Consider the following 20,897-nt stretch of genomic DNA (forward strand, 5'->3'; position numbering starts at 1 on the left):
TTTGGAAATTTGTTTAAAACATTCTCCATGTCTCGCATATATTGATTGTATATTTTTAAAATTTATTTAAATTTAGTTAAATTAATTAAGAATTTAAATTAGTGTTAATTTGATTATGGTTTTTAGTTAGTTTTTAAAAATAAAGGACTTATTTACTTTTTTGAATAAAAAAGAATTTAATTTCATGTTTAGACTTAATTAATTGAATGATTTCATCATTTAAGTAAAAAAATTAACAAAAATTAAAATATTGGGGTACAATTGAAAACGGAAAATTCAAAAGTGGGTAAAATTGACAAATTTTCAACGTCGGGGTGGAATTGAAAAAAAGTTTAAAGGTGAGGAGTTTTTGAGTGATTAGGCCTTTAATTAATTATGAATAGTACTCTAATTTTAAACCAACTAGCCCCAAATTGGATCACTACAGGCTATAGCTTGTAAACACATTATTTTGTATGATTTGAAAGTTAATTGTCATATAATTAGAGAACATTATCCCTAATTGATTAAACTTGTGTTTGTTATGATGTTGTCAGTTTGTGTGCCTTCCCAAAAGATATTATAATGGCTTTAGATGTCTCACTCTATAATCCTATTAAATTTTGAAACCCAGAAGGAGAAGAATGCAGAAATAGCACAAAAATTATATAGTGTACCCACAAAATATATTTGATTTAAATAATAAGATGAGTAAATAATAGAACTATCCTGAAACCAACATCAGGTTTAGGTTTCAAAAGAGCATTCATGCTTAATGAAGACAACTTATTCAGAATCTAGAGCAACTCCGAACAACAACAGTTACAATTATCAAGTTGCATGATATCCCTAAGAAAATAAACATATCTCAAGTCTATGAAAGCACAAAGCAAGATAGGAACCAACTCTTCGGCATTATCTGAGTAAAAATAAGGAAAAAATAAACTATTCAAAGAACATGGTTCATCAAAGTATAAACCTCAGCCGATCATTAACTTGTTCTCCTCCAAAAAGGTGTAAGTAGGCACTTCCAGGTTGTATGGAGCCGGACCCTTGCGAATCCTTCCGGAGATATCATAATGCGAACCATGGCATGGGCAAAACCAGCCGCCAAAATCTCCAGCATTTGGCAAGGGAATGCAACCCAAATGTGTGCACACCCCGATAACAATTAGCCATTCAGGATTCTTGACCCTATCTGCATCTGGCTGTGGGTCGCGAAGAGATGCCAAATCAACGCTATTTGCCAGCTTAAGGTCATCTTCTGTTCGGCGCCTAATAAAGACTGGCTTTCCACGCCACTTAACTGTCACAGTGGTGCCTGGCTCAATGCTTGAGAGATCAACTTCCAAAGAAGCCAGCGCCAGAACATCCTTACTGGCAGACATACTCAGCACCAGCTTGAGGATAAGAAGCCGGATCAGTGAAGCATACACAAACCTGCCACCAGTAAGGACAAAATAGGCAAATGCCCGCTTGCTAGGGTCACCTGGAGGAAAACGCTCATGATTGTACTCATCATAAACTATCTTTGAAGTGGGATTCTTAACTGCCGCCACTGTTGCTGGAACATCTGTCATTAAGCCATCTTCATGTTTTGGTGCGAGCGACCCCGAAGAGAAACCTGAAACCAACAATAAATATATATCCTTACTATAAACCCCAAGCAATGTGCAGGATTATGCTGTTCTAATAGGCAGGATTAAAGACACAAGCCCTCTTTTATTTACAGACAGAACAATTAGGTAAAGATCAAAAAAGGGAACATGCTACCATACATATAATTCCTTCTCAACTCCCTTTCTTAAATAAGGGTGGATAGTTTAAAATGGCACTACTACCTACACTCTCCCTCTTTGCGCATACCAATTAACAAAATGATTTTCAAGTGTACAATTCTACTCCATACATATCAGGCTGCATTTATCAGTTAAGCGGCCCCCAAGAAATTAGAGACTTTTTCGTTGTCCTTATCTATCAACATTTTATTTAACAGATAATAGCCCATTATTGAAACTATCTTCTTATGTACGACTTTTACAAATTATCAGATCATATGTAAGAGAAGACCATCACTGCATACCATCTTATCATGGGAAAAAAGATCCAAATAAATCCATGTGCCTAGGCAAGCTAAGTATCAGTTTTAAAACTAGTTCCTTTGAATAATTGAAACTCAGGGGTTGGAGTGGGGAAAACTTCAAAAATAAAAAACGAGACACCTTCTAAGAGCCAGGAAATTAAACGCTCTCGATCATGGAGATAGAGTGAATATTTAAAATTTAAAACTTAACTACAGCTCATACAATAAGCAAGCAGATAAAGTGAACAGAAGAGAACAGTATAAGGAAGCGCTATTCAAAGGAAATCTGATCTGATGTAAAAGAACTTGACTCTCAAACTGTTTTTAACAATTAAATCTCTGATGAAAATAGGAAGTCTCACCAATCCTTGCCACTCAATTGCCCAACAGATGTAAATAAATAGTTTGGCTACCAGCCCCTCGAACATCATTATCGATAATGTAGCACATATAATTGTTTCAAGAAGAAACACAACCAGTTATGAAATCTAACATAAATCCCTATCCATCGTAACATTGAAAAACAAAAATTAACAATTTATTCGCCAGTATACAGTCTCAGGTAGTGCTAAATCTTATATCTCACATTTTTATCCCGCAACAATGAAATACTTTGCATTCCAAAAGTCTTAGATAAATTAACAACAAACAAAGATCTAATCACCAGTATGGTGTTTCATGTTGCCCAAAAAATGACCTATTTTAACATTTCTATTTCAACATAAAATAAAGTCCTTCACTTTCATTTCTAATCAATTCCTTTATTCATAATGCTTTTAAGCCAATTTGTTCTATTCATTTCCCCCATTTCTAGCACCAAATTAACGTATCAAAATTATTAATAAATTGAAAACCCATTTCAAACCCTAACAAAGATCCAAAATTCAAACCTAAACACAAAACACTATCCTCGTAAAATTAAAAACAACAAACCCTAAAAAAGACCACATACCTCTACTGGGGATGTGAAATTGAGAATGGAAAGCAAGATAATGATCATCAAAGGCCTTAGATTTAAAAGAAGCATCCGATGAATCACCGCCGTTGATTGGATTCCGCGTCCCGATCGCCGACGCAGCGGCCGGTCTCCACGACGGCTGCGTTGAACAGAGAGAAGAGAGCCTTCTAGCTGCAACCCGCAACATAATTATCCGATACTAATTGATTACAGCTTCTCTTTGTTTTTGCTCTGTTGATTTTGTTAATAATTTTGTTAAGAAAATTATTGTTTTTGTTTAATTGGTGGATTTTTCTCTCTCTGTAAAACGGCGTGTGGTGGCGTGTGTTGCTGCTTAGTGAGATTTTTAAAAAATGATGATCAGAAGATGGTTTGTATGTTTAATGAGTGACTCTGATTCTGACACGTATGCAACTCATTTCTACTATTATTTATTTTAAAAGAAATGGAAAAGGGTTAAGAAAAGTCCTCCATGTTTGTATTGTGAATTAACTTAGCCCTCCACGTCTAAAAAAGTACTATAACGCTATTGGTATTCTTTTTTTTTAGCACCCTATTACGCCCTCATGTTAAAGTTAAACAATGATGCCACTCAAATTCTGTCATTTTGTTGAATAATTATACAACAAACCAATGAGTTGGAATATTTAATAATAGAAAGATAACCAATAATAAAACATTTCATATATCGCATATGCTCATTATCTCATATTGTAAAAATTAAATGATACAACTATTGCATTAGATAAACATTTCTATTTTGTTGTCCTAAACCTTACATTTGTTGAAAAATCCTTATGCGTATGTGCAAAAAATCATTGGCAAATAAAGGATATTATACACTAAGAGCAAGTACGCAGGTTATTCATCAGAAAAAAAAAATACACGGGTTATTTATATGGGTTATCGTACTTTTTATTTGAGGTGATTGTACAAATTTGTTATCATACAATAGATTTTGAAAAAAATTTAGTCAATTTATATCTACGTGCAGGGCAATTAAATTTCACTCTGAAATTTTAAATTTAGGAAAATAAAAAGGTGACATGATAAATAGGTATGAAATTTCTCTCGTTTGCGTGACTAATGTGGAAATAAAAACACCGAAACTCTAATCAATTGCATGTAGGTATAAATTTGTCGTATTTCTTTAGAACATACCAAAGTCGATAAAAATATAGTTTTGTAAACCAACTTATAAAGTGAAAGTGGAGACAAGTATTCTAATTTCATAATTAACTACCCAAAAATATATATTGAAAGTAAATTACTAGCTAGTATGTTTTTGTGTTTTATTATTTGTTACTTCAAATGTGGATTGTATATGTTGAACATATTAATTTATTGATTTGTCACTTATTTTCTCTTAATTATTTAATATGAGATTTGTTCATATCTCCAACAAAACAATATAAGACATTACCACACCATGTTTCTTCCACATTAAAATTATTGACATAAAATAATAAGCCTCTTCAAAGATTTCATAGTGCCATTACCATTGGTATTTCTCAAATTATCAGGGAGCATTAGAACCATAATCGAATTCCCTTGCGTGATGATCATGAAAATTACGAAGATGATCGTAACCTGAAGAAAAACCTGCAGTCATCTGCGGAAAAAGCCTAGAGAATTCTTCATCTGCAACCGCCTGTAATTGCTCAGAATATACTCCTAATGAAGAAGCTGACGAAGAAGACGCCACTTGCAAAGAACTCGGAAGAAACGGTTCTTGATAATCATAGTAATTCGGAGCATCAGAGACGACGTATTGTAAATAGCTATCATCATTGCTACTACGAAGCAGCTGCGCGTACTGAAAAAGATTCGGGAATTCTTCAGGTACTGGAGAAAGATTTTGATTAAAATTAGGAACCGGAAATGAATTCTGATTAGTTTCCAATGAGAAGCTGAAATGATCAGCTTGATTTCTTCCTTGAACACGTTCAGGGAAGTTGAGCTTAGCTTTGGTGCCTTTGAATTTAAGGGCGGCTGCATCATAAGCAGCCGCTGCAGCTTCTGCGGTTTCAAATGTTCCGAGCCAGACGCGAGCAGCTTTTTTCGGGTCTCGGATTTCGGCTGCCCACTTTCCCCATGGCCTTTGCCTTACTCCTCTATAGTGTCTTCTCGTCATGTTTCCTGTAGTTTATTATGCCAAATTGAGCATAAGATATATATGAAGTATATTATATATATTCAACTCAAAAACTCTCGAGAGTTTATTTTGCTTCTAACATATTCACCGAGTTTTGACACCATATAACTAATAATTTAATGTGGACAAAATGTATTTATTTACTAACAGCTATAACTATAGTTTGACAAATATATTAAAATTTTAAAATTTTATTAGTTCGGTCCGTCATTTTTTTTTAAACTTTTGTTAAATATACTCAGAAGTTATAACTCATTTACAACCGACATTTCGTAATATTAAACATCACATGTATAAAACGTATCTCATTGAATATATAACATTGCGCAGCTCAATTACAAATTGAGCATGAATATATTTGACAAATAAGCTATATTTATCAATAGATAAACACACTTTGGCTTTAATCTTTTAATATTTTGATGAATTGATTATTTGATTATTTGATATGGTATGAAAATCTCAATGATCAATAAATTTAGAGTCGGATCATTAGTGAGCTTTGGAATATATGTAATATCTATGTATGAATGCAACATTGTTCTTTGAACTTGAAATGGACAGATTTGGAAGAATTTTTTTTTTTTACCAATAAGTAGAAAAAATATGCAAGAAGTCAGTGCTATATATATATTTTCTAGCAGTCAAAACCTAGCTAGGTTTCCCTCAAAAAAAACCTAGCTAGGTAGCACAGATAACAACACATGAAATCGGGATATGTGGACACGATCGAGCAGAGCAAAACAATATTATATTAACGCTTTCTAAGTTAAAAATGAAATTTAATGTCTGGAACGTCAAGTTTAAGACACGTTTCTAAAAACAGTAAACTTTGATAAAATGCAATGGCCGTACTATATATCTTGGTCAAAACCAAAGAAAAAAGGAAAAATAGATTAGGCAGTTCACTTTCAATAACATAATTATAAAGGCAACAAGATTGACCAAATGACCAATGTAATAAAGGGCAAGTACTTGATAATACAGCTAAATCAATACTCAGCTATGGCAGATCACTGATGTAATTAATTACCTTGATTATCATTTGTAGTTTGAGAAGTAACCCTATCAAGATTTTCTTGAACATGTTGCAGACTGTTATGGCTGGCCATTGCACGATGATCAAGAACCGAACTTGTTAACTCTTTTTAAGGTTTGCATGAGATGATTTGATGAAGATATATATAGTTCAGTAATTAGCATACAAGTACAACTATATGTATAAGCCAAAAGCCATATATACGCAGATCTATGATTTGATCTTGTTGATGATGATAAAGATAAAGATGAATAAATCCAAGAAAAGGGATACTGGTGCTGATATTGTAAGAAAAATATAAATTTGATAGCAAGCTTGTAGGGTTCTGATTGCTTCAAGTTGAAGTCAGGTCTTATTAGACCTTGGATGTGCAATTTACAAAATAAGAAAAATAAAGGGCAAATAGATAAATATGTTGATCAATGATGTGGATAAATTGGCATCAAGAGTTTATGCTGGCATCAATTGATGCATGGTTAAATTAATTTTTTTCTATGTTATGTATATTAATTATATTCGCATTGGGAGATTGTAAACTGAAATTAATTCCATAATTTTATTTCAAATCTGGTAAATTTAAGATAATTTCATAATGATATGTTAATTTAAAAAGAAAAATTTAGCAATACTTTTTCGAATAATTTGTAAAGAAAACTAAGCTGAAAGGAAACATATTTGCATAGAAAATTAAGTTGAAAGAAAACGGGTCAAAATGACGTTATTTTTGACTCTTTAAAAACAAAAAATAATCAAATGACGAGGTTTTGATTCAAGCAAATTAAATAAAAACATTTCAACTTTGATATATAATATAGAAATTCAAATATAAAAATTTCAATCGAACATTTTTTTCGTACTAACTAAAGAAAAAATTTAATATAAAATTTTTAACTAAAAACTGGCACTTTTAATTAGGGTTACATCTGATTCCGCCTGGCCATACATAGCTCTCCCACTACACTTACTAGAGGTAACTTCCCAAGTTACATGCATGTTTGTATGTGAAGAGAAATCTCGTCTTTTCCTAATCAAATTTTTATGCTGTCAAATAATCAATTTACTTAGTGGTTGAAGCTGTTATGGTAATTGGTTTAAGGAAATTTAGTTAATTAAGTAAATTAATTGCATGATCCTTAAAAATCACAAAATATTAGCTGCCGTGTCAAACCTTCTTTAGCATATAAATGATTACATAATTTAGATATGTTGTTCTCAATTCGTGACCCGATGCCCTTTTCAGGTCACCGATTTCGGCTACCCTTTTCAAGATTCATTCACTTCCATAATCTTGAAAGAGATCATGGCGCATGCAATTCTTGTCAATCCTTTATGAGTGCCCACCTTATCATGTAGAGGTGGAAATGGGCCGGTTTAACCCGTAAATTGGTCCAATTAAATCCGGTTTGGAACATGTTAAAATCGGAATCAACCGGTCATGAACCGTGTAAACCGGAGAGGTCAGTTATGGGGCGGTTCAGCTCTTTTGAAACCAGAATCAGCTGTTACATTTCCAACTCGTTTATTTTTTAAATTAATTTTTGAATATTTGTATATATGATTAATTAATAATTATATCAATATCATATTTAATTCTTAGTATTTTCTACCATATATGAATTTATTTATTTAAATAATATCATATATATATATATATATATATATATATATATATATATATATATATATATATATATATATATATATATATATATTTAATTGATTATTAAAATTTGTCCTTCCTTTTAAGTATTAGCCAAATATTTGTCTTTCATTTCTTATTATTTAATCATATATAAGTCATAAACAATATCAGTTATAACTATAGTTAATTGAATGTTGTTCGATTTACTTTTTTATATATAGTATAGATTAATCAAATATTTATTGTTTATATTCTATTGATAAATCTATTTTCTTTTTCTAACCTCACATAATCATGAAGCAGAACCAGTCGATTTTAAATCAGCCTAAAACGGTCTAAGTAGCGGTGCAGTGTCGGTTTCAAATTCCTTTAAACCGTAAACAAGCGGTTCCAACTCAGAACCATCGGGTTGAACCATGGCCAACTCTGTTATCAAGTGTCCATAACTCCATATATATTTAAGCACTTTTTTAAAAGGATTAATTCCATAAAAAATCACATTTTTATATAAAATTTCATTTTAATCACAATTTTTAAAAACCATATAAAACCATGGCCTTTCATTTTTTTCAAATCTATCATTTTAGTGTATTTTTTTTACTAAGTTCTTCATTAAACCATTAATTAAATATTCAAATTATAAATCGACACCAAATATTATTATCTTTCGGCTAGAGTATGTAGGATTAGTAATTTTTCGTTAGAAAAAATACACCGGATTTTATTTCGGTGATAGATTTTAAACAAAATAAAAAGTCGTGCTTTTAAATGCCAACTTTTAAATGTTGAGATTAAAATAAAAATTTGTCTAAAGGTCGTAATTTTTTTATAGATTAGCCCTTTTTAAAAACCCTTAAGATTAATTAAGTCGTTCATAAAGTAAATGGGCCGGACGGATATCTGATCCATCGTTCTAGCTTGTCATTCAAAGTACAAAAGGGCTGGGCCAGTTTATCTTAGTAATGGACCCACTTGACTCCAATCAGTCTCACTCTGGACATTCACAGTGTTGTAGTGTATGTCCTTAGCGATTATCGCTCCCGCTCCAGCCCAAACAACTGACCACCGCTCCGCCGTCGCCTAAGCCGCCACCTCCGCCTCAAGGCCAAGACCTCGCCGCCTCCTTCTGTAGAAAAACAGTCACAGCATAAGAAATGGATAAAACTAAAGAAATGGACAAAGAAACGGAAAACAAGGAAGAATTCGATGCATCAGAGGTAGAATACGTAAGCTACGGCGGCGAGCATCACTTACCGTTAATTATGAACCTCGTCGATCAAGAACTCAGCGAACCGTACTCTATTTTCACTTACCGTTACTTCGTATACTTATGGCCTCAGCTCTCATTTCTGGTATATCAATTTGACTTCTTGAAATTAACCTAACACACTTTAATTTCACATTTATTTGTTAATTCATAGTTTCATTTTAATTTATAAAAAATTATACATATAATAATAAAAGAAATAAGTAATAGTTATATCGCAAATGATCATTGATTTGTTGTACATGATGCAACGGTTGTGTGGGTAAACTGTCTTAATTTATTGTTTGTTTTAGGCTTTTCATAAAGGTAAATGCATAGGGACGGTGGTTTGCAAGATGGGAGAGCATAGGAACACAACGTTTAGAGGCTACATTGCTATGTTAGTTGTTATTAACTCTTATAGAGGAAAAGGCATTGGTAAATTTGTGACTTTTGTTGATTTGAGTTGAGAAAGTTTTTGATTTTTTTGAAAAATTGGAAATCTTTTGAATTTGCAGCTACTGAACTTGTTACTCGGTCGATTAAAGTGATGATGGATTCGGGATGCGAAGAGGTAAGGTTATGGATCTTTTTTGGTTTTAATTAAAGTTTGATTCTTTTTAGCATGGTTAATTTAATTATATCCTTTACATTCATATATTATACATAATTACATATTAACATCTTTATGCATTAGGTTTAGGTTTAGGTGATGTTTCCTATTGTGAATAAGCTTATTGGTTGTATATAAAGTGATCAGTTAGAGATGTCTTTTGCTTATTTATCCATGAAGACAATAAACTTTGATGATTTGGTGGCAATGGCATTGACCGTGCTTGCTGCAATGGGATAGAGTTTGAAGTTGAACCATTGTGGAAAGTTTGGTTAATGAGGCCTTGCAGCTTGTAGCTAAATGCTGTTGAGATATGCCAAGTTTTCTTGCTGTAGTGACTAGTCTTGTAATTCCACTCTTGGCTATTGTTTAAATAACTTATTGAATGTGTTTTCACCCTGTCCACAAATTATTAAAAGACTGTAGAGTTAAGAAGGAGGAAGATTGCTTTTAGAAAGACGATAGAATTGTGGTAGGGTGAGTGTATGCTGAAAATTCATCATGTATGGTTTGGAGGCTTATGTGCCGAGCAACTGAAAATCATCTGCGAGACTCATATGTTTGATTAGCAATGAAGCGAAGGCTTCAGATGCTTGATTAGCATAGCCGCACATGTTAAACTGCTCCGTGTAAGCCACCTGCATGCTTAGCGGAAGATTGTCTCAACCATGTTGGCTTCAGACTTTTATAGCCTCATAACAAGCAACTTCTTTTCTTGTTTGCTTTGCTATCCAATTGTTGATCCTGATATTGAAACAATATAGCCTAAGTGAACTTTATGATGTATTACTTTCTTTTGCCATTCTGCTGCTTCAAGCAGCACGAAAAATGGGTGTGTTTTTTCCTTAAGATCTCATTTTAAAGTTATCGAGGAGGTTATTTTCGTTCATTCATATTTATTTATTTATTTATTTTGTGAAGGTGACATTAGAAGCAGAAGTCACAAATAAAGGAGCACTTGCATTATACGGTCGTCTTGGGTTTATTAGAGCGAAACGGTTGTTTCATTACTATTTAAACGGTGTTGATGCATTTCGCCTGAAGCTACTATTCCCCCAACCGGAGATACACCCGGCACTAACTATGGCAGCCCAAATAGAAGATAGTCATAGACATATTGATCATCTACCAGGGGGAGAATGTTGTGGAATTCATCGCGATTTTTAGTTTAGCAAACATCGAATATGGAAGTTTTATGCCCTCTTCTTTTCGCTGGATATTTTTTCATACCAAGTTAAACTGAAAGCTATCTTGTTCTCACTATGAAACCATTACATGATCTAGTTAGAGATGTATGTATTCATCTTTCAGATTATGATAAACTTTCCTATTTTTCTTTAAGATTGGCTGATGTTTTCATAAACCGGTACCTGTTTTGCAGGTATAAAGCTCGTTTCCACATAATCACTATTATAGTCTCTGGTACAGCAAATCCAAACTCCCAAATCCTTTGCTAAAAACAATAAAAAAAAATGAAAGTTTTTATGAGTTTCTAGTTTATATAAAATACTTATCTAATGCTTAAAAGATAATATTAGATGATTCTTACTAGTTTAAATAAAATATTTATTTAATTCATAAAAATATTAAAAATAGATAATTTTCATCAATTTTTAATCTACATATATGAATAATTTACTTTAAAAAAATTAATTATAAAATCATCATTAAAAATTAACTTTATTTAAATTAGTGAACTTTTAAGTTTTATGAGTTTATATTATTTAAAATATTTATATATATATATATTAAACTTACTAATTTTGAATTAGAGTTTACATTAAAAAAATTATAGTAATTCTGCGCTAAAACACAAGCATGCAACTAGCTAAAGATATTTCGTTAGATTTTGCTATTAATTAAAAATGTTAGCTTGAATTATTTATTATTGCCAAAAGTAATTTCTTTTAAAAGAATAGTTTAATATAAATGAAATAGTAAATTCTTTATGATACTTTCACTGCTATGTTTGGCAAAAATAAGTAGAAATTTCATGTGTCTTTGTTGAGATTATAAATTTTAGGAACTAATTTGGAAAGAAAAAATAAAATATGTACCTAAAGTTTAAATAATTCAACCTCTTCAATTTATTTAATTAGTTTTTCCTCAATAACATTTCTTCTCAAACATAATGTGCAAATTTTAGTTAAATAAAATAACAAAAGTGTAGACACAAAAAAAAAAAAATAACAAAAGTGTCCTGCTCTAAAAATAAACTCCTATAACATTGTATATGGCAGCGTAGGAAGCTGCCACGTATAATAAATCAGGCGTATATGGCAGCTTCTTAAGCTGCCACACTGATATTTTTGTTCGAAATAAAATTCCAGAAAGGAAAATAAAAAAACTGATAGAAAATGAAACGTTGTCATTTCAAAAACGTTCCGAATTCTCCGGTGTTAGTTCTTATCCCTAACCACGATCTCAACGAATCGTTTCAAATTTTTAATTATGTGCTAACTTGAAGAAGAAGAAGTTACTAACATGGCGGCGGTTTCTGCAGAGGAAAACACAATGAAGACGAAGAAAAACAGTCCAAAAACCAGTAAAACAATCGAGAGAAGAGTGAGTGCGAAGATACCGGCACGAAGAGCCGAGAAAAGAGAGTTGCTTACCAAGCCAGACCCGTTCAGAAAACCGCATGCACCACCATGTACGAAAAAGGTAAAACGTTCTAAATCACAGGAAGCTGTAATAGATTATGAGAAAGAATCATCATCAGATGGCCAATCTTCTCAAATATTCTGCGAAATTTGTACGGAAAGAAAAGAATTTAGCGACATGTTTGCTTCAGATAGATGTGTTCACAATTCTTTCTGTTCAAATTGTATAAGCAAACATATTTCTGCAAAGATCCAACAAAGCATCACTCGCGTTACTTGCCCCGGAATTAACTGCAGGTCAGTTCTTAAACTTGATATTTGCCGAACCAAGCTATCAAAACGAGTGATTGATCGTTGGGAAGAGGCGCTTTCAGTCGAGATGATAAACCAATTGCAGAAAATTTACTGCCCGTTTAAGGATTGTTCTGCTTTGTTAGTGAAGGATAATAAAGAAGGCGAAAAGGTGACGAGGGAATGCGAATGCCCGTTCTGCCATAGATTGTTTTGTGCTGAGTGTAATGTTCCGTGGCATTCGGGTTTCGAGTGTGGAGTGTTTCAGAAGTTGAATAAGGATGAGAGGGGAAAGGATGATTTGATGTTGATGAAGCTTGCTAAACAGAAGAAATGGATTAGATGTCCTAAGTGTAGATTCTATGTTGAAAGAATACACGGATGCCCACATATGACTTGCAGGTTTGCGCGAAAACTTATCGAGTTTTACGTTTCTGTTTTGTGTTTTATTATGTTTTTGGAAATACTTTAAATAATTTGAAATTTTATATTTGTAATGTATTTTTGTTATGCATAATTGTAGGTGTAGATTTGAGTTTTGTTATGGATGCGGATTGCAGTGGAATGCTAATCATGGTGGCTGCGCCAGAATTTAAAATTGTTCAGAAGCTCCTTTTTATCTGTTTTGAATTTTTGTCATAGTTATAAACAATTTGCTTAACCCGTCAGAGAAATTCTTATGTGAACCTAGTTCGCCACGTAGGATTATGAACCCTCCATTAAATACATGACACGTGGCGTACTTAAATACCATAACCAATCAATAAATAGCATTTAATTCTTATTAAAAGATCACTAATTAATGTTATATTTATTGATTGGTTATGGTATTTAAGTACGCCACGTGTCATGTATTTAATGGAGGGTTTATAATTCTACGTGGCGAACTAAGTTCACACAAGTATTTCTCCGTCACAAGGGCCACTTACTTTCAACATTTTTGTCTATCGGATCCATCTTGAAAGTTTGCTATTTAATAGGTCCTTGTGTTATTTGTTATCTTTGTTTAATGTAGCTTTTTTTTATGGACAGAAGTTGTAAACATGTGGCTCAGATGCCATTAAAAAGTGATTAACAATTTTCATATCAGATATGGTAAAAGACCTCTATATTTTTAAACTTGTATTTACCTTATTCTTTGTTCAAATTTTTTTTTTTGAAGAAGAAGAAAGATGGAACTTTATTAATTAAGAATGAGAATTAACAAGTTCATTGACCGGAAAAGGGACATTCCCGTCAGAGATGCAATCTTTGCTAATAAAGATACCCCATTTGGCTAGGGCATGTGCAACTTGGTTACATTGTCTTCGAGCATGCTTAAACTGAACATCCCAATCTTTTGTGATATCCAAAACATCGTCGATGATCAATTGAATGGGATCGATTGCGCAAAAAGGTTGGCGAAGCCTGTTGATGACATTGGCCGAGTCTGACTCGCAAATAACTCTCTCCCCTTAGATGTCTGCTGCAACCTGGATCCCAAATAAAATGGCTTGAGCTTCAGCCGTTTCTACGTCAGTTATACCATGCAGATTCTTGACACCCCATCTGAGAATTGAACCATCAGAATCCCTACAAACCACGCTTACAACTGATAATTGGCGACCAACCGAAATTGCAGCATTGGTGTTCAACTTGATGGTATTTTCTGGAGGAGGATCCCATTCTAGCTTGTCTTCATCCCTGAGAGCCCGAGAACGACGGTCAGAAGCTGATATATTATTCTGCTGGCTAGTGATTCCAGCAAATAACATGGTTGTGGGAAGCCTCTTGTTTCCGAAGACAATATTGTTCCTGTCAGTCCATATGGTCCAGAGACTCATTATAAACACCTGCAAATCGGGTTCTTTTAGGGCGTTGAACATCTGTGAAAGCCACTCAACGAGATTATTGCATCTAAAGCCATCAACTCTCAAGTTAAGAGGGGACAGTAACCACATTCCTCTAACAATGTCACAATCCTTAAGCGCTGGATAGGACTTTCATCAACACTCCCACAACGAGGACACAGAGTTGAGATCGTGGAAATCCTATGGGACAACTTGACATTGCATGGGAGCGAGTCATGCAGGATACGCCATAAGAAGTGGCGAACCTTAGGCTGTACAGGGCAACGCCAAATTTTCAACCACAATGCGTTATCTAGTCGATTTGACGATGAGGAAGCTGCACTACGGTTGATCAGCTTACACGCTTGATAATACCCAGATTTAACCGTGTAAAACCCGTTTTTATTTAGCGGCCAAAATAGCTTGTCTGGAGGGAGATTCCTACTGATAGGAATTTTCAGAATATTAACGGCATCAGTTGGCGAGAAAGAGGCCTAAACCAACGCATGATTCCAGGAACCGTCGGGGTTCAGCAGCGAATTGACTCTACTACCATCCGGGACATCCACAACACCTTTCGGTTTCATATAACTAGCGGTTGAGATCCAGTTATCAGCCATAACATCAACAGAGGTACCATTCCCTATCCTCCAAGTAATACCAGAGTCGAGGACTTGTTTCCCCTCCATGAGGCTCTGCCATAAGAAACTCGTACCACGGCGTCTACTGACCTGCAAAAAATCCTGTCTCAGGTAGTATTTTGCCTTGAGAACTCTAGCGCACAAAGAATCCGGTTTTTGGACGAGGTTCCAAGCTTGTTTAGCAAGCATAGCGAGGTTGAAGGCTCGAAGATTCCTAAAGCCTAAACCCCCTTCCTTTTTCGGCTTGCATATAGAATTTCAGTAGACTTTGTTCAAATTTTTATCCAGTAGATTTTGTACTCAGTAAATTTTTCGGTTTATTTGGTCCCTCTAAAAATTTTGCCAATGTAAAAAATTAATTGGACGTGTAAATTTGATTTCATATGCGTTTTACAATAAGAGTGATGTACGCCCGTTAAAAAAATCTAAAAATTTAAATAAATTAAGAACAAAATCTAGATTATGATAAAAGTTTTTTAAAAAAAATCTAAAAATTTAAAATAAATTGAGAACAAACTCTAGATTATGATAAAAGTTTTAAAAAGGACCATCTAAATGAAATTTTAGAGATAATGTATTGGGGATAATTAATCTCAATATTATTTTGACAAAACCCCATTTAACAAAATATAGTTATTAAATTTCAAATTTGATCTATCAACTATTTATTTGCACAAATATACTTTTGAAATTGTAAAAATAAAGAGTCATTATTACTAATCTTTCATTATTGATTTGCATGTTTCCATTTCTCTTAGTTAGATTTTTCTCTATTATTCTATTAATCAAATCTTTCCATTTTATTTTAAATTTAGATTGAAATGGCTTTCATGACAGTTCCGCCACCACCATCAGCTACCACTAGTCCCATCCGCCACTGGTCACACCATAACAACTTCATCTTCTCTAAATCTCGCCATCCCCAAATACAACAGCAACTCCATCTTTTCTGTCATTTTCAACGGCGGCTCGCCGGCTCCAATAGTTTCAAAAAGGAGAGATGATTCGTTGTTTGCAACAACAAAATGGAATCAAAAGTGCTATTTTAAATTTTAAAAGCTATTGTTATTATATTACTTATTAATTTTTAATTTATATGAACAATTTATTTAAAAAATTATAAAATTATCATCAAAATAAAAATAACACGGTATTTAAATTCATGAACTTTTAAAATAATGGTTGAATAGTAAAATTTAAATGGAATAGTAAATTCTTTATGATACTTCACAGCTATGTTTGGCAAAAATAAGTAGAAAATTTTATGTGTCCTTGTTCAGATCATAAATTTAGGAAAAAATTAATTCCTCTAATTTGGAAAGAAAAATAAATAATTGTAAAATATGTACCTAAAGTTTAAATAATTCAACCTCTTCACTTTATTTAATTAGTTTTGTCTCAAAAACACTTCTTCTCAAACATAATGTGCAGATTTTTTTTTCCAAAGTAGATATTTGATAGAAATGAGACCATTTTTACACCATATTACAAAGTTTGTAGAAATAAAAACTTAACAGAAGCAGCTAACTCATGTGCTAAAATATTAAATCGACGATTAACATGATGGACAGAGCAAAGAATAAACTGATCCTGTAGACGCCAAATGTCTTGACAAATCCTCCAAGTTCTATAATCCGTTACTGTAGTCGAATTAATAACTTGCGAAACTTGAAAAACGTCACCCTCCATAATAACTCGAAGCCAAGAACGTGAAACTGTAAAAGAACAAAAGGTTCCTGCTCTTAAAAAATAACTCTTACAACATTGTGCCACATATAGTTTTAACTTTTTTTTCTTATTATTTGGTTAATTAACCCTATAAAAGAAATCAGCCATATATGGCAGCTTCTTAAGCTGCCACACACAGTGTGACAGTTATTTTTGTTCTAAATAAATTTCGAGAAAGGAAAATAAAGACTGATAGAAAAAGAGACGTTTTAATTTCAAAAACGTTCCGAATTCTTAGGTTTTATCACTTATCCTTCCAAAAATAACACCATCAATCAAACCCCTCTATCCATCTCTCCAGTTTTCAGCTCTATTTCCTCACTTACTACCATCAAATCCCTCGCCACGATCTCAACGAACCATTTCATATTTTTTGAAGTACAAAATTTACTAAAATGGTGGCGCTTTCTGCAGAGGAAAACACAACGAAGGCAAAGAAATTAAGTCCAAAAACAGGTAAAAAAATCGAGAGAAGAGTGAGTGCAAGGATACAGGCACGAACAGCCGAGAAAAAAGAGTTGGTCACCAAGCGAAACCCGCCCAGAAAACGTCATGCACCATGTACCAAGAAAAGAAAAAGAACAGTAAAACGTTCGAAATCGCTGGAAGCTGTAATAGAATCTGAGAAAGAATCATCAGATGGCCAATCGTCTCAAATATTCTGCGAAATTTGTGCGGAAAGAAAAGAATTTATCGACATGTTTGCGACAGAGAGCTGTGTCCATAATTCTTTCTGTTCAGATTGTATAAGCAAACACGTTTCCACAAAGATTCAAGAAAGCATCACTCGCGTTACTTGCCCTGGAATTAACTGCAGCTCAGTTCTTGAACTCGATATTTGCAGAACCAAGCTATCGAAACGAGTGGTTGATCGTTGGGAGGAGGCGCTTTCCGTAGAGATGATAAACCAATTGCAGAAAATTTACTGCCCGTTTAAGGATTGTTCTGCTTTGTTAGTGAAGGATAATAAAGAAGGTGAAAAGGTGACGAGGGAATGCGAATGCCCGTTCTGCCATAGATTGTTTTGTGCTGAGTGTAATGTTCCGTGGCATTCGGGTGTTGAGTGTGGAGTGTTTCAGAAGTTGAATAAGGATGAGAGGGGAAAGGATGATTTGATGTTGATGGAGCTTGCTAAGCAGAAGAAATGGAGTAGATGTCCCAAGTGTAGATTCTATGTCGAAAGAATACATGGATGCCCACATATGATTTGCAGGTTAGCACAAAAACTTATCGAGTTCTACGTTTCTGTTTATGATTTCAGGAATACTTTTAAAAATTTGTAATTTTTGTAGTGTATTTTTGTTATGCATAAATGTAGGTGTAGATTTGAGTTTTGTTATGGATGCGGGTTGCAGTGGAATGCTAATCATGGTGGCTGCGCCAGAATTTAAACATGTTCAGAAGCTCCTTTTTATCTGTTATGAATTTTTGTCATAGTTATAAACAATTTGCTTTTCATAGACTTAACCCATCACAAGGAGAAATCTTAAATGCTACATTTTTAATGGATAGTTCAGGATCCTAGGTGGTGAACTTGGTTCACACAAGAATATCTCCATCACAAGGCCCGCATACTTTCAACATTTTTTGTCTATCCGATACATCTTGAAAGTTTGTTATTTAGTAGGTCCTTGTGCTATTTGTTATCTTTGTTTAATAGGCCCTTTATGGACGGAAGTTGTGAACGTGTGGCTCAGATGCCATTAAGTGATTAACGATTTTCATGTCAGGAACGATGAAAGACCTCTATACTTTTAAATTTGTATTTACCTGATTCTTTGTTCAAATTTCTTATTCAGTGGGCTCTGTACTTGTAAATTTTTTGTTTATTTGGTCTCTATTAAAATCTTATTAAGTGATTAAATACTACTTCTTAGTTGCTAGTTATTGTTTATCTCTTTTTTATTTTTTTATGTGTAATTTTTTAATTTTAGAAGGAAAAAAATCCTCAAAATATATGATATTTATGTGTAATTTTCATTTTTTTTTATGTTTGCTACGAATTCCACAAAATTAAAAGAACGCTTTTTTTTAACTAGATTACTGTCATTTAAAAAAAACTTATTTTTGTCTCACCGCCGTCACTTTTTTCCCCTCGCTTTCTTTTTTTATTCCTTTTTTATCTTTTCCATACATACCATCGCATTAACAACAATAAATTTTAATTAATGTCACTTTAATATTAACGATAAGTTATCTTATATATAAATATATATCTATAACTTTAATATACAATATGGCATATAATAAATTTAGATTATACAATAAACATAGATAATAATTGTTATTATAAAATAAGGTTTATTTGTATTAATTTAATTTTCATATGATCTCCAATTTTCAGTAAACAAATTTTAAAATTCACTTGAAATACAAATATGGAGAATTCATTTTGATTCAATAATTTGAATGCTTTTAAAGGGGGCCTACACTTTTTTAAAACTGAACTCCACTAGTATAGGCCAAAAAGAGCTGGTAGTTGGCTAGTTTATACCAAAATAACCAAACTGCTTTAATTAAATTTAAAGAAAGTTGTGAAAGGAAATAGAATATGTAGATACAACTTACAAGTTAATTACTTCCCTTACAAGTTAATTACTTCCCTTTTGGAGTTATATTCTTATGCAACCGTTCCGTTATATCATTTGTAAGATAAATCAATCAATCAATCGTGCATTAGTCGTATAAAAATTATAATGATTAAAAGAAAATTAAAAAAATTTCTATTTTAAATACTTATTGACTTGTTATAAATATGACGTCGCACTACCATCATATGGGATGATCATTCTCTAAGAAAAATTTATATGCCAATTTTGGTAATAAAGAAAGCCAAGGGCCGTTTTAGTTTGGGAGCAAAATTTGGCCAAAATGGACTGAAACTATAGAAAGACCGGTTTTGGTTTGAATCGAGGATTTTTATTCTAACCCTTATTTTGAAAAAGAAAAAAGTAATACTATTTTTTATCATATTTATGTTTTTATGTTTTTTCATATTTTGCCCCGATAATGATAGTGTAATTTTTCAAATAGTTCTTTTATGATAACTAAAAAAAAGGGTAAAATAGGATATTTAATGGAAAACATTCCAAAAATAGTAATGAGACTTTTTAAATGGGACATACTAAAATGGAATATGTGACTTCTTAAACGGGACGGAGAGAGTAATAATTTTATATTTTAGTCAATATTTTTAGTTAAATAATTTAATGATATTCAATCGAATATTTTTCTTTTCTACATTTTGCGTCCCTCTGAATACTAAACGTGACATTATATTTATCAAGCCGTTTAGATTTAATTATTATTTTTGAATCGGCTAAAACCAAAACCGGTAGGTCTTAAATAATTTGAAATTAAAACCGCTGATTATAAACCGTCTAATTTCTATTGATTTTGATATAATAATTTTTTTCTCACGAGACTAAAAAGTAAGGAAACAAATGAAAACATGTGAGACAAATATGCGATATACCATATCAACATTATCTAACTTCACTTATTACGTAAAGTGTCTCGTATGTTTTCAATTACTATTTTTTTTTTAATCTAATTGTTTAATTTTCTATTTACGATCATGATGTCGTATTTTTTTCCATTCATGTCGTTTTGTTTTAGTTTTATGACTTATTTCAGGGCGAAAGTCTTAATCTTAAACGATAAATGTAAATATAAATCGATACTTACATATAAAATCTTCAAAAAACCTTTTTAATACACGACTCCTATGAAATAAGTTACAACTAATATAATTCTTGACGATGATACCTATCATTTTCTACAGAGTAAGTTAGCTCTTTCATCTATATCATTCATTTAAAATTAGAAGATAACCAAATTTGTAATTTGGTTAACAAGTAAAATTTTAAAATTTATATTCCAAATATAATACTCTAGTATAATTAATTGTAAATATAATTGCAATCTTAATTTATTTTTTTAAAAAAGAAGTTTTAAATATATATTTTTCATGAATTTAAAAAATGAGATTCGAGATGTAAGATTTAAAATTCAAATTTATATATTCAAACACACTAAGAATCGTCATGATTTTATTACGAGTAAGATCCGACTCAAATATTTCCAAAAA

General features: G+C 32.4%; 5 protein-coding genes across 6 annotated transcripts; 3 read left to right on the forward strand and 2 right to left on the reverse strand.

Annotated features, from left to right (window-relative positions):
- Nucleotides 1-653: 653 nt before the first annotated feature.
- Nucleotides 654-3,364, reverse strand: LOC126682545 (cytochrome b-c1 complex subunit Rieske-4, mitochondrial-like). The gene is made up of 2 exons (XM_050378263.2): nt 3,015-3,364; nt 654-1,603 (listed from the first exon to the last, which is right to left on the reverse strand). The coding sequence occupies exons 1-2, from the start codon at nt 3,205-3,207 to the stop codon at nt 960-962; spliced, it is 837 nt and encodes a 278-aa protein (XP_050234220.1). The 5' UTR covers nt 3,208-3,364; the 3' UTR covers nt 654-959.
- A 964-nt stretch (nt 3,365-4,328) lies between these two features.
- On the reverse strand, nt 4,329-6,574 carry LOC126682834 (ethylene-responsive transcription factor ERF113-like). Its single transcript, XM_050378594.2, has 2 exons — nt 6,209-6,574; nt 4,329-5,159 (listed from the first exon to the last, which is right to left on the reverse strand). The coding sequence occupies exons 1-2, from the start codon at nt 6,285-6,287 to the stop codon at nt 4,540-4,542; spliced, it is 699 nt and encodes a 232-aa protein (XP_050234551.1). The 5' UTR covers nt 6,288-6,574; the 3' UTR covers nt 4,329-4,539.
- Nucleotides 6,575-8,833: 2,259 nt separating this feature from the next.
- On the forward strand, nt 8,834-11,056 carry LOC126683363 (N-alpha-acetyltransferase MAK3). Its single transcript, XM_050379234.1, has 4 exons — nt 8,834-9,208; nt 9,417-9,540; nt 9,621-9,676; nt 10,637-11,056. Exons 1-4 carry the CDS (start codon nt 9,011-9,013, stop codon nt 10,880-10,882), a joined length of 624 nt encoding a protein of 207 aa, XP_050235191.1. The 5' UTR covers nt 8,834-9,010; the 3' UTR covers nt 10,883-11,056.
- On the forward strand, nt 10,924-13,702 carry LOC126683362 (E3 ubiquitin-protein ligase RSL1-like). Of its 2 annotated transcripts, XM_050379232.2 has the most exons (4): nt 10,924-11,007; nt 11,097-11,137; nt 12,219-13,011; nt 13,133-13,702. In XM_050379232.2, coding segments are annotated over exons 1-4 (909 nt in total). In that variant the 5' UTR covers nt 10,924-11,005; the 3' UTR covers nt 13,206-13,702. The 2 variants fall into 2 exon arrangements, with proteins under 2 accessions (XP_050235189.1, XP_050235190.1); XM_050379233.2 differs by lacking the exons at nt 10,924-11,007; nt 11,097-11,137 and having other exon boundaries at nt 12,077-13,011.
- Nucleotides 13,703-17,114: 3,412 nt separating this feature from the next.
- Nucleotides 17,115-18,531, forward strand: LOC126680639 (E3 ubiquitin-protein ligase RSL1-like). The gene is made up of 2 exons (XM_050375786.2): nt 17,115-18,020; nt 18,126-18,531. Exons 1-2 carry the CDS (start codon nt 17,203-17,205, stop codon nt 18,196-18,198), a joined length of 891 nt encoding a protein of 296 aa, XP_050231743.1. The 5' UTR covers nt 17,115-17,202; the 3' UTR covers nt 18,199-18,531.
- Nucleotides 18,532-20,897: the final 2,366 nt, after the last annotated feature.

The sequence above is a fragment of the Mercurialis annua genome, linkage group LG5, assembly GCF_937616625.2.
Source record: "Mercurialis annua linkage group LG5, ddMerAnnu1.2, whole genome shotgun sequence".
NCBI classification, from domain to species: Eukaryota; Viridiplantae; Streptophyta; class Magnoliopsida; order Malpighiales; family Euphorbiaceae; genus Mercurialis; species Mercurialis annua.

Excerpts from the sequence above, each read along its gene's own strand:
- LOC126682545 (XM_050378263.2), bottom strand. The coding sequence starts at position 3,207 with ATGTTGCGGGTTGCAGCTAGAAGGCTCTCTTCTCTCTGTTCAACGCAG. Across the intron at positions 1,604-3,014 it reads ATTTCACATCCCCAGTAGAG|GTTTCTCTTCGGGGTCGCTC; the intron begins GTATGTGGTCTT and ends TGTTGGTTTCAG.
- LOC126682834 (XM_050378594.2), bottom strand. The coding sequence starts at position 6,287 with ATGGCCAGCCATAACAGTCTGCAACATGTTCAAGAAAATCTTGATAGG. Across the intron at positions 5,160-6,208 it reads AACTACAAATGATAATCAAG|GAAACATGACGAGAAGACAC; the intron begins GTAATTAATTAC and ends AATAAACTACAG.
- LOC126683362 (XM_050379232.2), top strand. Across the intron at positions 11,138-12,218 it reads AATCACTATTATAGTCTCTG|AGGAAAACACAATGAAGACG; the intron begins GTACAGCAAATC and ends CGGTTTCTGCAG. Across the intron at positions 13,012-13,132 it reads TGCCCACATATGACTTGCAG|GTGTAGATTTGAGTTTTGTT; the intron begins GTTTGCGCGAAA and ends GCATAATTGTAG.
- LOC126683363 (XM_050379234.1), top strand. The coding sequence starts at position 9,011 with ATGGATAAAACTAAAGAAATGGACAAAGAAACGGAAAACAAGGAAGAA. Across the intron at positions 9,209-9,416 it reads GGCCTCAGCTCTCATTTCTG|GCTTTTCATAAAGGTAAATG; the intron begins GTATATCAATTT and ends TGTTTGTTTTAG. Across the intron at positions 9,677-10,636 it reads TGGATTCGGGATGCGAAGAG|GTGACATTAGAAGCAGAAGT; the intron begins GTAAGGTTATGG and ends TATTTTGTGAAG.
- LOC126680639 (XM_050375786.2), top strand. The coding sequence starts at position 17,203 with ATGGTGGCGCTTTCTGCAGAGGAAAACACAACGAAGGCAAAGAAATTA. Across the intron at positions 18,021-18,125 it reads TGCCCACATATGATTTGCAG|GTGTAGATTTGAGTTTTGTT; the intron begins GTTAGCACAAAA and ends GCATAAATGTAG.